Source organism: Medicago sativa, chromosome 2 (assembly GCF_051527215.1).
Source record: "Medicago sativa cultivar Bolivia chromosome 2, Bolivia_mono, whole genome shotgun sequence".
NCBI classification, from domain to species: Eukaryota; Viridiplantae; Streptophyta; class Magnoliopsida; order Fabales; family Fabaceae; genus Medicago; species Medicago sativa.
The window spans coordinates 52,063,473-52,080,008 of NC_140750.1; the positions used below are offsets into that span (position 1 = coordinate 52,063,473).

At 32.3% G+C, this 16,536-nt stretch overlaps 1 protein-coding gene and 1 long non-coding RNA gene across 4 annotated transcripts; one reads left to right on the forward strand and one right to left on the reverse strand.

Annotated features, from left to right (window-relative positions):
- Positions 1–549: 549 nt before the first annotated feature.
- LOC146948771 (mediator of RNA polymerase II transcription subunit 22a-like) lies at positions 550–7,435 on the reverse strand. 3 transcript variants are annotated; one of them, XM_085744976.1, is made up of 6 exons: positions 7,305–7,435; positions 5,994–6,068; positions 4,916–5,163; positions 3,009–3,184; positions 1,698–1,763; positions 550–1,063 (listed from the first exon to the last, which is right to left on the reverse strand). In XM_085744976.1, exons 4-6 carry the CDS (start codon positions 3,153–3,155, stop codon positions 824–826), a joined length of 453 nt encoding a protein of 150 aa, XP_085601102.1. In that variant the 5' UTR covers positions 3,156–3,184; positions 4,916–5,163; positions 5,994–6,068; positions 7,305–7,435; the 3' UTR covers positions 550–823. The 3 variants fall into 3 exon arrangements, with proteins under 3 accessions (XP_085601102.1, XP_085601103.1, XP_085601104.1); XM_085744977.1 differs by having other exon boundaries at positions 3,009–3,263; XM_085744978.1 differs by lacking the exon at positions 4,916–5,163.
- A 3,887-nt stretch (positions 7,436–11,322) lies between these two features.
- Positions 11,323–11,980, forward strand: LOC146948772 (uncharacterized). Its single transcript, XR_015025353.1, has 2 exons — positions 11,323–11,455; positions 11,634–11,980. It is a non-coding gene; the product is annotated as an uncharacterized LOC146948772 (long non-coding RNA).
- The last annotated feature ends 4,556 nt before the right edge of the window (positions 11,981–16,536 follow it).

Genomic DNA, 16,536 nt, shown 5'->3' on the forward strand with positions numbered 1-16,536 from the left:
AAATCCGAAATGCACAAGGGCATTTTTGGAAAAAACGCAGGGCGCGCGAGAAACCTATAGGGTGGGAAAAGTAATACCCTAATCAATATTTATCTAGCTTAGTTGATCAATTTTAAGGCCTCAAATCCTTTGGTCCAAAATTCAAATATTGGATTCAACAAAACTTAATTTATTATGCTTTTCATAAGCAGGGATGATGTAAAAGACGCTAGTGCATTGCAAGGGCATCGGTGATTGAAATGGGCATACAACAGAATCCAGTAATTGAAAGGGACTCGCAACAAAATGAGTCAGCAATTGATGAGAAAAATTATGTTATAGACCCAAGAGTTGAGGAATACAGGCGAGGTCAGAGAAATAAAATACCACTCCGATCTCAAATATGAGCAAAAAAAAAAAAAGTTAAAATTGATGTATTTGGTTAACAAATTGAACCCGATACATATACTTCGTTTGACTTTTTTTCCCCTTCATATAATTATAATCTAGACCGAAGGGAGTACCTGGCACTAGATTGGATGGATATGTGGATTTGTGGGAAATTATACATACAGTCATCCAAACAAGGAAATTATAAATATTTTTAAATTAAAAGTTGACAAACTTGAAGAATCCAAAAAAGATAGCAAATCTGTTGTAAATTTGTAGGGGCACCCTTGCAAGAGTCTGATTCCACAAACCTACAACCTCCAAGTCACACAAACAACTGTCTCTAACCACTGCGTTGAGATTCACTATCATTAAACAAAAAAATACAACCTACTTTTATACTAAAATATCTTACATCAAGTCACAGATGCAAGCAACAATGATTTGGTCTCAACTAGGGTTGTACATCTTGAATAGTCTTCTGTGCAGATGAGGAATAATGGGATTCAAGTTCTTTCAGGCTAGCTGCAGCTTCCTCTCCAACCGTAGATAATGTGTGGTCTGTTTTTTCTGCCAGTTGGTTAAACTCAACCCTTCTTTGTTCTACATGGTCATTAAGGGAAGCAAATCCTGAAAATATTGCAGTCTGCTTCAGCTCCGATACCAACTTAAGTAGCGAATCAGCTGCTTGGACCTGTGTCATTCACATCAATATCAAAAAATGAGAAAAATATCACGATAATGCCAAGGGTCTGTTTGGCTCGACAGAGAGGAGTCATTTTAATAGAAGGTCCTAATATTTACATTCTAAGTGGTTGTAGGAGGGGAGGAGGAGAGGAAAGGGAAAAGAACTCTTCTTGTTTGGTTCACGAGGGGGAGGAGAGGGACTACAATGGAGGAAAATTATAAATTTATATTTTACGCCCTTTTAACATTTCATGTGACATTTAATTTTAACCTTTTTTAGTCTATCTATTTAAAATTTTATAAACACACTTTCTAATTTCTATCCCATCCAAATCTTCCAATTATTGCAGTTATAGCCCAACACTAAACATGACAAACGACCAGAACAATGGAGAAACGCGATTATTATTCAACTCTATCTAACAGTGTTGCTTAAAATATGCTTCACAAAATAATGACATGTCCAGTTATGTCAGACACAATCAACCACTCTTATAGGTAGTAAGGTACTGAGTACTGACAAGCAAATCTCTCACCAGTCCACAGTAACACTGAGAATATCGATGCACAAAACCCATATAAAACAGCCTTTGCAATATAATTGCACAGAAGCATAAGAATCAACAGAGCTGTAGTCTTACCATCCTAGCAGCACGCATCTCCATCATAAAAGCTTCCTGTGAATTTCTAACAGGTGGATCATTTACCTGCAAGAGTACAAGCAAGGTTGTATGATGTTAACAACAAACTGAGCATTATGCACATATTTAGAGTGCCAGGAAATCAAAACAATTAGTTGTGTTTGACAAGAAGAAATAACTAGTCAACAGAAGTGACGACATACACCATTTTCTCGGAGCTATAAAAACTAAGGACAAGATGTTATAAGCAATAAGAAAGATATACATGTTTATATATGTTTAATCCCTGAACATAAAGATAAGAGACACGATGACAAACAACCGACTCTTTTCTATTCAGAGCCATTTATAAACTTGACAATGTTGATGAAACAAACACTGTAATCTTTTTCTCAGAGAAAGTCAACTCAAAGACTAAATCTGACATTGGCATTCTCAATACACCATGATTATCGTTATCCTTAAACTCCCTCCCAACCTTCTATTATAACCGTGTAAGCCAGTGGCAAACAACCAAAAATGTTAAATCATAACATATCCTCAATGCAGATGGCATCTCTCAAGATATTTCAAGATAGATTATAGCATAAGTGACTCTTTCACCATGATGTCTTTCACTGCGCCTTTAGTTGCATCTTCTCATTGTTTCAGCCTCTCGATGAACAAGCATATTTTATTTGTTCTTTTCACCTTAAATGATTCTATAAGACAAATCGGTTAGTCATCCTTAGTGTCGTCTCTCACTCACTCTTTTCTATCTTAATTCCTACACCTGATTTTATTCAGCATGTCCGCGACACAAACAATTGAAAGCTCAAACTTATCCCATATACCTTCAAGGACAGTGTATAACTTTTTTACAAATGATTACATAGTTGCATAATGCATGCATTTAGTATAATTACAAGAAAACCAAGAAATAGCAAAACATTACTTCAAAATGGGACTCAAAATGTGCACTGTTCAAAAGACCACCATTGGGTTTGGGATATAAGCAAAATCCCAATTCCAATTCCAATTCCAATAGATAACTCAACAACGGAATTTCAGAATAATTGATATCATCAACACCATTGTGCAAGGTGAAATTACACAGTACATGGATCATCACTTATCAAATCAATGAAATCCATATGGTATCAAAATAGGACTCAAGTTTACATGTACAAAGAAAAACCAAAACTCAATACTTACTAAATTTTGGATGAAATATATACCAATAACCACATCCGGCATCTCAGTGTTCATACTAACTTTCATTTGAAAACACTGTCAAAATGGAAAATACAGAAAATGAAGATATGTACATACCCTGGCAACATTGACGAGGTGGCTGAAATTGTCCACAATGTTGGCGATATCACCTTCCACTCTCTGCAACAACGTCTTCTGTTTCTGAGCAGCAGCTGCCGCTGCTGCTGCAGTGGGCCCACCTCCACCTGGTCCACCTTTGTTCATTCTCTTATTCCCCCCTCGGTGATGAAACTCTGAAGAACAAGAGAGACGCTCACCAGCTCAACTTCCAGAACACAGGGTGCATATTATATGATAAAAATAAACATCTTGCTTAGAGGCAAGATGAAAATAAAATTGACTTCGGCATTCAAATTAGCAAAAAACTGAAAAAGTACAAAACATAACTAACTTCAAAAAGTTCAAAATTATAAGCAATATATGCCTATAATTATTGTAACGTCTCACTTTTGACATTAAGAATTTAAAACATTTCATCTCAAATAGGAATTTACTTTAAAAATTTAGTCTAAAAATTCAAATTAAATAAACAGAATGTCTTGCATTATAGAAAACATTTACAAAATAGTTATAAATACATAATTGACACTCTTTGAAATGCAGCATTTGAGATAAAACCTAAACTAGACTCTGACTGTGATTCGGCTCTCTTGATACTTTGAAATGGTTTATAATTGAAAAAATAGAAATCAACATGGGGTGAGATATTGACTATCTCAGTGAACTTTCCAATTGAGATAAAACATAATCTCAACATTGAACAAAATTCACAATTTAAAACATAAAATATTGATAAGAAATTTAAATGTAAGCAGAGAAATTCATCAGTTAATTACTTACAGTAATTACATTATTATGCATTCACTTAATCTTAACTTATAATTAATAAATATATAAATAATTGTATAAGTTATCGAAGGTGGGAAAACTCCGACAACCTAAACTAACCGTCTTATGAACATAAATGACCGTTACATTAGAACGATCACTAACAAGTCAATTATCTCTAATGAATCATTTGGTAAGAGTAAGACGGAGATAGATTAACTCTGGTAAACGGTGCCTCGTTTACCCCTTCTTACACGTCCCGTCGTAGACGGAGAATCCACCTAGCTAGGGTGAATCCCAATACTCCCACTCAAACACACACACATACAAGCATTAATTCAATGTAAGTATATGCATAATATATAAGTATTTTCTATACACATAAATCATTCATTTCCTCAACTTTACTGTCATAATTCTTTTTTTTTTTTTTTTTGAAGAAATACTGTCATAATTCTTGTTTCACATAACCCTGGAACAATTATATAATAGCTATCATTTAAGTAGGTCTAGTCCCAAAAATAAGCATAAAATTATGCAATTAAGGTTAGGGAACAGTGAGGACTACAGCAAACTCGTAACTTCAAACACGTTTTTAGACATCAATACTAATCCAAATACTATGAAATTTAGTCTATTTTCCACAAGAGCAAGAATCGTATAAAATGGAGTTATAGGGGAAAAGATTTGATCGAAATACTACAGGTGTATCCTGAAATTCAAAAACAGGGCCAGAATTGCAATATTACTCAATATCCACATTTACCCAATTCAAACATTTACCCAATTCAAAAACTCTCTTAACACATGTTAATCAATCAATGACGAGTAGCCAAATAAGGTTCAAGTAGTGAATCAATTAACATATCAATACACATGCATATAAATTTTTAAGGACTTCTTCTCACACAATCAACAAATTACAACTATAAATTCATTAAATTCAAGCAACTTCATAAATCTAATTCAATAATTTCAGGAATGTATGCTCATGCATGCAATTTTGTGATCCCATAACTACTCTTAATACTCAAAGTCATGATAAATCACTAAAATCCCTTTTCTTTTTCTATTCAACCCTAAACCCCATTTTACACTTAAATGGATATTCAATTAGAAAAGTGAAGGAAACCCACCTTAATTGATAAATGAGATGGTGATGCTAGCTCCTTAACTCTTCCTTTGATGCGAACCCTTTCTCTAATTCTTTGCTCTAAGCTTTATTTCCCAATTTCTCCTCATCAATTGAACCCTGATTCAAAAGCTCCTCTTTGTTTCTAACTTCCTGACTTTGTAATCAAGTGCTTCAAGTTGGAATGGTGGAAGAATATAATTTTGAGAATTGGTGGTTTGTTGTGGTGTATAGAAGAACTTGTGTTCTTTTCTGATTTTGGAGTTGAATGAGAAAAATAATGAGGTTTTGTTAATACATGTATGAAAATTATAACATGAAGTTACTATAACGTCCTTTGTCAATCACCACTATCCCAATTGTGTCTCTTCTCTAAGTTTTTGGGCCTAAATTTATGTTGGGCTTGATTTGAATTCTTTGTTCACTAATTGTTTTCTCCTCTAATTCACATAAGTTAATGTCATTAAGGTTGTAGGCATGAAATATCTAACTATGGGAAAATGTGGGTTGTTACAATTGTTTTTAATAGTTTGAAAATTATAATAATAATTATATACTCCCTCCGTTTCAAAATGAGTGTCGTTTTAGCCAATTGCACATGAATTAAGAAATGGAATGAAATAATCATTAGACATAACACTTTTACTAAACTGCCCTTACTTTATAAGAAAAAGACAAACTTAAATTGCATTGAAAATTGTGTGAGAGAAAAATTGGAGTATTTATTGAGGGTAAAGTTGGAAGAAAAAAATTAAAGTTGTATTGGAAATGTAAAGTGACATTCATTTTGAAACGGAGGGAGTATATAAAAACAAAAGTGCTTCAAGTTTTTCTTTAAAATGTAAAAAAAATATAAGACTTCATTTAGAAAATTGCATTACCAGAGCCAGTAAGAAAACCCTATCATATTACTTTTACCCTTACAAGAATGCCATAAACAAAAATTAAAATAAAATCCTGGTAATAGCTTAAGGCAAAAGAAGTGTGGTATAATAATTTTGCAATGCAATATAACATCAAGCGATCTATCAAGTTCTGAACAGTAAAAAATACAGTAGCCAATAGCAGTCAAAGTTGTTTACCTTGGAGGGGTCGGCTAACCAAGTAAAGAACAATAAAGTCGTCAAAAAGGCAAAGTGTGGTAGCAGGGTCTTTATCTGCAATAAGTCACACATAACAACCGAATTAGAATAGTCAAGCATTAAAAATAAAAGAAAGAAGGGAAAAAGGATGTTGAACAAGACATAAAAACCTATGTGGAACAAAATAATCAGAGTAATTCCTACAAGGATGATGATTAAAATCATCTGAAACTATATGAATATTTTCGTAGGTGATGAAGTGTATGATAAATAAAAAAGCACAAAAGCCTTGATGTTTTGGTTACATTTGTTTGTTTTAATACTATGGGATGATTGGAGGATGTAGGGGCACAATTCTAAATCACTTGAATGACAAAAAGTTTCAACTCAGGTAGCTAAAAACTAAAAAGAACATTCAGATTTTAACCCATAAAAAACCTTGTTGCCTTGGCTTGATACAATTGTAAAGAATGAGCTACAGCCTAAACCACCCCCACTATTTCAGCAGATATATCAGAATTTAGAAGCTATAAATCCAATCAGATACAAAACAAAGTTCCCAATCAAAGTGTTAGGAAACCAGAGCAAAACAGAGAGAATAAAATAAGATAGAAATGAGTAAGGCAGTGTGTATTATTGAAGGATTTACCGAGGAATTGGTTCCTCAACCACAGAGCAACCACTTTGCAGAGGATTAGTGCTCTCTACCTATTTCTAACCGAAAAATATTCTCCAAGATAAGATTTCCTCTCTCCACTTTCCTATTAATAACTCATAGAATTCGGGTTGGGCCTAATTCAACCTTACAAGACCGGCTTGTTAGGAGAGGGCTGCCCAAGCTTCACAAACACTACACAGACCATATCTCTAGGCAATGAAGACAACCCAAATGCCGCAATTAGGTGGCTAGGGCGGTCCACAATGAAGGCTGAATTTTCAACAATATCTCAAAGATTCCCTTTTCTCATTGCCACCAGCATTAATGCGCTACACGTGCCTCTTTCGATATTGGCGTGGCTAAAATTTCAAAGAAATTATGATTCAAATTATTGATGACAGACCTATTTTTAGGTAAGCACGGATAATTAAAACTTGGAAACATATTATATTATTATGAGGAGAAACATTTCAACAAACGGTTAAAGGGCATTGACGGTAAAGACATGTATATTCAAATTTGATCAAATCTAACTAAGACGTTTGAAATTGAATAATATACAATGTGTTAGAGTAAAGCATAATATATCAAATTTGATCGAATTCCGAATTCTGAAACCCTAAAACAAGAAATTAGAGAATTGATTGGCTTACCTTATCTTTTCTGACAACAAGAGGCGAGAGAAGAGAAACCAGCGGCGGGAGGAGTGACCGAGTGAAGAACAGAGACGTGAGGCGAGAAGAAGAGTGGGAGAGAAACAAGTCTAGTGCTTGGTCAAAAATATAAAAAAATAAAAATATCATTTTGGTCATTTAAGAGCATCTATGGACTATGGTGAGGCCTTCACCGTTTAAGATCCGGTAAGAAAAAAATTGAAGGTCTTAAAAGATCCAAGGTTTAACTTAAGACCCCATTCTTAAATGGGTCCACATCATTTTTTATTAAAATAATAATTTTTGTGGCTATTAAATAATATTTGTGGGACCCAATTAGACCCTTTGTTTGAGGATCTCCATTGGAGTGGTTGAATACCTATTAAATACTATTATTAAAAAATTATTAAAAAGTGATGTGTCCATGTGAGACCCATTTAAGACCTAGATCTCCATTGTAGATGCTCTAAGAGTATGAAGTAACACTAATCCATCAATGTATAAAAAAAATAAAAAATATCATTTTAACGCTGACATTAACTCTTTTTAATTAGAGAGACCGGTACAATAGTAATGACATTAACTCTTTTTAATTAGAGAGACCGGTACAATAGTAAGTAAGTACTTATTATTACTAATATAACCAATAAAATCTATTGATGGATCAACATGAAAATATTAACGAAGCATTTTAATGACTATTTTGACTAATTTTTTTTTTTTTAAAATTCTAACCTTTTTAGGTATAATTACAATATTGAAATTATCATAATGCACAATCAAAAACTATTTTGAAATTTTCATATGTTTTTTGAACAAGTAAATTTTCATATGTTAATGTGCTATTATGGCTATTCGTTACACATTTAAGCATCAAAATGACAATTATCATAAATAAAAATGAAATTTGGGCAATAAGCTCGTGTATCAAGCTAATATCTTAAGAACAATAGCTATGAGAAATACAAGTGAAATATTGTCGTAGTTATAAGTGCAAAAGTTTCTAGTCCCATGTGAGTTTAACTCAGTTATTAGAGACAATACATAATATATATGTACTTTTTGGTTCAAACTATGAACATCCTATTTATCCGTCTTAAAGATAAATTTCTGACTTCTAAACTACTTGATAAAAAACAAATACATAAATTTCTATACTTTGCAAAAAAATAAAGTGCTCAAGTTTCTATATAAAAATTATTTCTTTTTACTCTTTAAATAAACAATGTCTTAAGACTATTTTTGTCAGCATTTTGCTTAAAATATTTTTTGTGATAATAGACCTAACAAACTAATAACTTGATAAAATCACAAAAATGGCATGGTAATTATTTATTTGTTTTCAATAAGTCTTGTTCATTTTTTTTCTTTGATTTTTTTAGAGGAAGAGTTCGTGATAATCCAAAATCTGATTATGAGGTAAATAGAGTCTGATCAAAAGTTGTTTCACACATAGATTGAAAGGTTGCAGGAATCAAACTCGGGTCCTCATAGACAATTCTTCATTTTGTAGAGTTCATTAATCATTTGACCCAATTGTTTAGTTGATCAAATCTATATATTTAAGACTAAATCACACTCCCATTTCCTAAGTGATATTTAAATTACACTACTCTCCCATCTTATGTCAAAATATACACTTTCCTTCCCTCTTAAGTAAAACATATTAGAAAACAAAAATTAGACGCACCTTCCTTAAAAGAAGCTGGAATTACATTTACCACCCCTCTAATTATAAAATATATGCTTTCATCCCTTAATATTTTTAATAGTATAGCAACGAAAATATAACTCACACCGGACACAGTGGAAAAGGTTGCGGATCCAATTTATTATAATGAAAATTCGAATCATATTTTTCACCATTTTTTATATACAACATCATTAACATACAGTTTCATTAATTATTATAAAATATGATACAATACAAAATGTATTTTATATTCTAAGTCATTAAGCTAATAATAAAATAATTAAATTGTTTTTATCATTGACATTGAAATTAGAAAAAAAGAATGATTTTATCTTTAATGGTGGATCAAAATTTGTAAATATCATAAAAATATTTATTTATGTAAAAATGGATTAAAATGTAGTGCGTAAATAACGATTAGGGGAGGGGATTGTAATCCAAACATCCCTTAGTGGAGTATAATTTATTTAGGTTTTTACTTTCAAGGGAGGGAGTGTATATTATAAAAAGGGAGATGAGTGTAATTCAAGTTTCTCTTAAAGGAGATGAGTGTAATTTACTCTATATTTAACCACACTTTATCATTTTTCTCATTTTATGAAAATGGTTATATGAGCTGGGCTTAGTCATACCTGATTTTGCAGGAAGTTTTATCTTGCACCCTACAACTTTACTTTCACCCCTACAAACCTTAAAAAAATGACCACTTAACCATTTTTTTTTTGAATTTACTTAACCTTTTTACTATTTAACATTGAGTTAATTAAGATTTTAATCTGTATAAATATATGAAATTTGTATTTTTTAAAAGAAAATATACGAAATTTTGTTTAGTCCATATATTTAAAAATTGTGTTTTTTAGTCCTTATAAAATCTTATGTTAAGACTTTTAGTCTGTGCTGTTAGATGAAGCTAACGGAAAGTGACCTGACACTGGCCTATCAGTTTTTTTTATAAAAAAAATAAATAAACACGTCAGAGTTAAAGTCATAAAAAAATGTTTTGGGGTTGGCTAGATCTGAAGAGAAAAAAAAACTTTGTAAATTAAATGAGAAAAATGAGCTGCTAGTGTGTATTTGGATAATAGGGTGTATGGTATGTTTTGACCGGAAGACAGTATGCAATAGGGGTGGCAAAACGGGCTTGACCCGCCGGGCCGGCCCATTTGGCTCGCTATTTTTGGCGGGCTGAGTCAAAGTTTTGAACTCGCTTTTTATAGTTGGCTCGGCTCGGCTCGTCTTGTTGAAAAGCGGGGCGGGCACTGGGCGGGGCGGGGCGGCCCGCTTAACTCGTTGGAAACAATTATGCTACGACGACAACAGGAGGAGGAGGAGGAGGAGGTGCACCATATATTCATAACTTAGATGATGATTGACTTGGAGTTGATTGACTTAATAAAAGAATTATGTTGTTGCTGCGATTATTTTGAGATTTGTTTTATGCTTTTGGATTTATCTTTGGTTGTTTAGTTTATTTTGAGACTTATTTTATGCTTTTGGATTTATTTTGGTTGTTGGATTTATTTTGGAACTTATTTTATGTTTTTCGATTTATCTTGGTTGTTGAGTAAATTTATTTTGAGACTTATTTTATCCTTTTGAATTTAATTTGGTTTTTGGATTTATTTTATGATTTGATTAATGTTGCGCATTTGCCTTATTTTGCTATTAATTATAATGTTGAATTCGATAATTTGTTAATTATCTTGTTTTTCACAAATTTATTTGCCACCTATTCTTTTTATTTTTTTAATTATAAAAGCAACATAGTTTTTTTTTGTAACAATTAAGTTGTAAAAAAAAATCAAAATTTTTTTTTTGTTTGGCGGGCCAGCCCGCCAACTCGCAAGTCCGCCACTAAACGGGGCAGGGTGAGATTTTGGACTCGGTCACTAATTTTGACTCGGCTCGTCTCGTCTCGTTTTTAGCTGGCTTAGACGGGGCGAGCCTAAACGGGGCGGGCCGACCCGCTTTGCCATCCCTAGTATGCAATACGAGGTTATTTAACAGGTCTAAGTTGGACCAAAACATGCACTTGTCCAAATTAAATGGATCAATTATGTTTTAAAAACTATGTCAATTTTATTTTTTTAAAAAGTAAAAAATTACTAATTTTTGTCAATAAATATTTTCTATTTGTACCATTCACGTTTGAATGGAATAAATTACTAGCAGTAGTACAATACAAAGTAATAATTGAGGTCAAAAGTAAAGAAGAATCAGTCAAAAGCAAAAAAGAAAAAGAAAACAATTGTGGTTATCTTATATTAAAATTAAAATTTACTTAAATTAAAAAAAATGCAATGACTTCCCTAGTTATCTTATAAGTAGCCTATGTTGCAAAGTGTTTCGTGTAAACCATTCAAAATTTAAAATTAAAATCAAGATAAAATGGAAACTCATATCAATCTCCTCCTTTTCACTTTTTTTGCAATTGCATGCATTGCTTCAGTTGCAGGTAACAAACTAGTTATGTAACTCAATTTTGTTCAATTTTCAATTAAAAGTCTTAAAATTGTAGAGTATGAGAATGAGAATGGCGTTTGAAATGAATATTTTTTAATTCAAGTTTTAGGAACCTATGTCTTTTTAAGATATGTATCATATTTCTAATGGCCTTTTTTTTATTGATGCAGGAGTAGACGAAACATTACATTGTTTTTTCGGAATATGTTCTGGTAAAACGGGTCCTTGTACCCAGTTTTGTACAGGAAAGGGCTACCCTAGAGGTGGCAACTGTTTAGCAAACACAGGAATGTGTTGTTGCATCGGAGAAGTTTAGAAGATCTATGTTTGATCATTGTACTTTCTTAGTATGATTGTCCATGTATTTAACAAAATATTTTAAGATGTTCATAAAAATAAAAATCAATATTGTAATTTCAATTCAAAAAATACTGCCATGATTTCTTATTATCAACAATGTGTTATGCGTTATTTGTTATATTATGAATTTTATAATTCGGAACAAATGCTTTAACGATATTTGTTAGCATTTTTTTAATATTAATATTAATAATAAAAATGATAATAAAAGGTCGACTAATTTGTCTCTTGTGAACTAAATACAATCAATTATATCATTTTGTTTATAGCTTAATCAGAGAGAGACAAAGGCATTGAAAGTGTAAAATTAAAGGAAAAAAACTTAATCATTAAGTATATAGCAGAAATGAACAGAAAATGCAACCAACTGGAATCTGGTTAGCTATTTCCTGCAGTCATGCTCATGATATGCTCGAGATTTTATTTTTATTTTATTATAATTCTTAAAATATCGACTTTAAATTTGAACTATAAGATCTTGATCAGACAACCATCAAGTATAATGTTTAAAGGGATTTTAGTGAACTTAAATTGGTTTTACTTATTTACTTTTGCTATAAAAAAAATAGTTTTACTTTTCACATTTGAAGGTTGAAACGACTCAGCACAAGTAGGATGTATATATACCTGGACTCTTAACATTCTCGGCACAGTCGAAAATGGTATTAAACGATGGCGATGACCAAAATGACATCCGCTGGTCTCAGCAACTAACAGTTGAAACGATCTCAAAGAAGCAGCAATTGGTCACCACCTACAAGAACCCTATATTTACAAAGTGAGATTAGATTGTATCATACAAATTAACTGATTATCAATCGTCATGAAAGTCCATTGCCTTGTCTCTTTCGTTTTTTGTTTGCAAACTCTTCTTCTTCTTCCTTGCACCTAAAACTAGGGTTTTTTATTACAGATGGTGGTTTTAACAAAACTGAACCGGATCAACTGGTTGGACCGTAAACTAAAGCTGTGTCTTGTTTGGAAAGACTTTAAAAACCGATGGTCTTATATCAAACCGGCCAAGATCGGGGCGGTTTTTTATTGGACGGTCGTTAATGCACTCATAAAACGTAAAGATGCATGTAGAAAGAAGAAGAGAAGAAGGAGAGAGATTTTTTAAAATGAAGAGAAGGAGAAAGATATAGGTTGCTGGCGACACATACTCTGAAGACATCATATATGTGTGGCATAGGAGTGTTCATGTCTAATCCAATGCAAACTGCGGTAACCGAACCGAAAAGAAAAAAAACTAACTACATACTAGAAAACTCTATTTATTGTGAGCGGAAACACGAACACTCATTTATCCGATTTTCTAAGGCTCTTAATTGTATAAAAAGATGTATCAATTTTGTTATATACCATGATCAAATATTTTTAGTAACTAAGGTTAAAATAAGTTCTTTTTATAGTGTTTAATATTGTAGTAAGATAGTTCCATGAGAGCAAGAAAGTCCTTTACTCGAGTGCTGGCTTGGAGGCCAAGTCTCCAATAGCTTTAGAAGCAAGCAATAAGGTCAAATTCCTATATAAAGGGGTCTCTTGGTAACCCAAAATACACAAACTTCTTCTCACCCTAAACCTTTTGTTGCTTTGTGGTAAAAAAAAAAAGCAAGAAAAGAATCCTTGATCAAGAATACCGCACCACCTTAACAGAATGTCTTAAGCTCGGTTTTCTTTTTCTCAATTTGGGTGAGGAGTTTAATATTGAAGTCATAAGATTACCCTCACTCAACCCTACATTTGAAAGTTATTCGCTTTCAACGAGATGATGATCTTATTCTCCTTACAGATGAATGTCCAAATCTTGAAGATCTTTTACTATTTGATATAACCTATGCCACTTATTGTTCCATACAATGGGCTGAAACCTTAGCAAAGTTGAAAAGAGAAGATATTACCGATTGTGATCATTTCTATATTCCGATGGAAACAGTTTCAAATGTCCAGGCTGCCTTTCATCAAACCTTTAAACTTGTACGATGCGTGACTTTGCATTTGAAGGCCTACAAAGTTATCACATTATGTTAGCAAAATTTATTCTGAAAACAATTAACCCCGTGTTCAAGGGCTTCTGCAACATGTCAACTTTCAATTTATGATAACATATATTGTTCTGTAAGTAGTGGTAGTTTCCCTATTCTCTCTTGTGTTTCATTAGCTGCTACCATGAGATTGTTGGATTTGCTGTTTTTATGAACTTTGTGCTGCTATGTAGGTCATTGTAAACTTTGTCTCGGTGCACAAATTAAGAAAAAATTGTGCTTAATTTATTTAGCTTTTTACTTGCATGATCTTTTTGAAGATTTGGTTGATTGACATTAGCTATTTGCTGCATAAGGAATGAACAATCGGTTAATTTTAAAAGGGTAGTGTAGCAGGCATAGGCAGATAAGCTTTTGGTTTCCTGGTCCCTTTTGCAATGTCAGTGAAAGAACCTTAAATTATTATTATTATTATTATTATTATTATTATTATTATTATTATTATTATTATTATTATTATTATTATTATTATTATTATTATTATTATTATTATTATTATTATTATTATTAATTAAGAGGTAAATAGAAAACATGTTGAATAATGTAGACACTAAGTGCATGTTTAAATCAGCGGTGAGTTCGGTAGAATTTCCGTGTTACTGGTGTTGCCGTCTAACTTTATCTCTTTTATGTAGAGCATTTGAATAATGATGTTGTCCTCTAACTTTATCTCTTTTATGTAGAGCGCCAAAGAAAACCAAGTAGTGAGCAGCATACCCAGAAAGTCGAAGGAAATCTGCATAATCATGTAGTGTGTGCTATAATTGTGTTCAATGCTAACTTTATATTATACCTATTTGTTAGTTTGTGTTTTGGACCTTTGGTTTTTAATATTCACCAAGTTTGCAATATACTTGTCTTGTCCATTTATTCCGCACTACTAATCGCATTCTAATACAATTATCTTGATTAAGCCAGTTGAGATCTGATGTAGATGAGAACTCTTGGTTACCTCTATTCATAATTCAGGATGCCTGAAGTCATATCGCTGATGTCAGATTGTCTATATCCGCTAGAAGGGTTGGTTCTCTACTCTTTTACGATCTGATTTCTCATTGGTTCCTTTCGTGAACTAAAATCTTAGTACCTGCCTTGTTTCTGGTTCCTGTCGTATAATGCAACGAAGTATTATGTTATGATCCTTCCGAACCTGGATTTGGTACAGTATTTCAGCCTTATAAATTTTAAGTCCCTTTCTTTTGGTGATTGACCAACTTGCCATAGTTGATGTTCATCCATCCTTGGAATTAGTCACTGGCCTGGACTACATTGTCTGCAGTATTTGAGAGTAACAAAAACTTTTTCTATAATCTCCATTTCATGCATATTTGAGTTGCATATTTCGGATGGGTGAATGTAATTCGGATCCAACGCTGCATCGTTGCTTCCATTGTTGTTACCTCTTGCCATTGTTTCAATTCAGACTGCAACCGTCTCGTTGAGTAAAATCAATATTCACCAAGAACTGTGTGAATGAATGAGTCTCTCTAATTGTCATTGAAGTATAGTCTAGAAAAAACAACTTTCATTATTATCTTTCTTTTGACAGTGAAAACAACTTTCATTAAGTTAACAAAAAGTCATTATATATATAGCATGGTAAATTTGGTTAGGGACATTTCCCATCCAAGATTTACCACCAACAGAGGAGACTACACCTACTAAACCATGATATTCCTTTTACTGCTTACAAAGGACACTGAAACATCTGGAATAAGAGTGGCTAGAATATTAAAGTAGTCTACTTTAAAACCAGGAAAATAAGGCCACTACTTTAATTAGTCTACAAAGCATAAGTAGACTAATTAAAATGAAAATTAAAGCATCAGGAAAATTTAAGCTTCATATCAAATTTAAAACCAATGCCACTACTTTAAGTTAGTCTACTTACGTCTCGTTTGGATTGACTTATTTTTAAGCTTATGAAAAATAGTTTTTGCAAATAAATAAGCTTTTATGTTAATTCATAAGTTTTCATTAACGAAAATTGTATCTTGATAAGATGTTTTTCATAAACTTCATTGACTAGTTTATGAATAATATATAAAAGTTTATTTATTTGCATAAATTGTTTTGCATAAACTCAAAAATGAATCGATCTAAAGAGGCCCTTATACTTTTAGTACTCTATTTATGCTTTGTTCTGCATCAAATTGTCTTTGAAACCAATGCCACTACTTTAAGTCAGCAGTGATCATCCAATTCCTTTGAAGTAGATTTGTAGTATGCTTATGCTTTGTTCTGTTCTCAGTTCCTTGATTTCAACTTCAACTTTTTTTAACTTGCCAAACAAAATTTAAATAGTTGTGAACCTTTCATTAGGAACCTTTGAAGTAGATTTGTAGTCTGCTTTTTTTAACTTTTTTTTTAACTTTTTTAACATTAGGAACGTGATATAGCAGTGGTACAGTTATAGTGTCATTTGTGAATGGAAAACCATTATTTAGTTTCTTAACGCAAAAACCGTCCTAATGACTTGCTTAGAGTTGGTGAACCTTTCATATCTTTGTCTATACATACTACATGAAAAATAAACTAAAGTATATAATATAATCACACAAGAGAATGTGTCTGGCTCATGGATCCCCTCCCTATAAGAAAAAGTTTCTACATGAAAATAAAAGAAGTGACCTTTGAGCTACTACTTGTAGAGCTAGCTAAAAAAGGA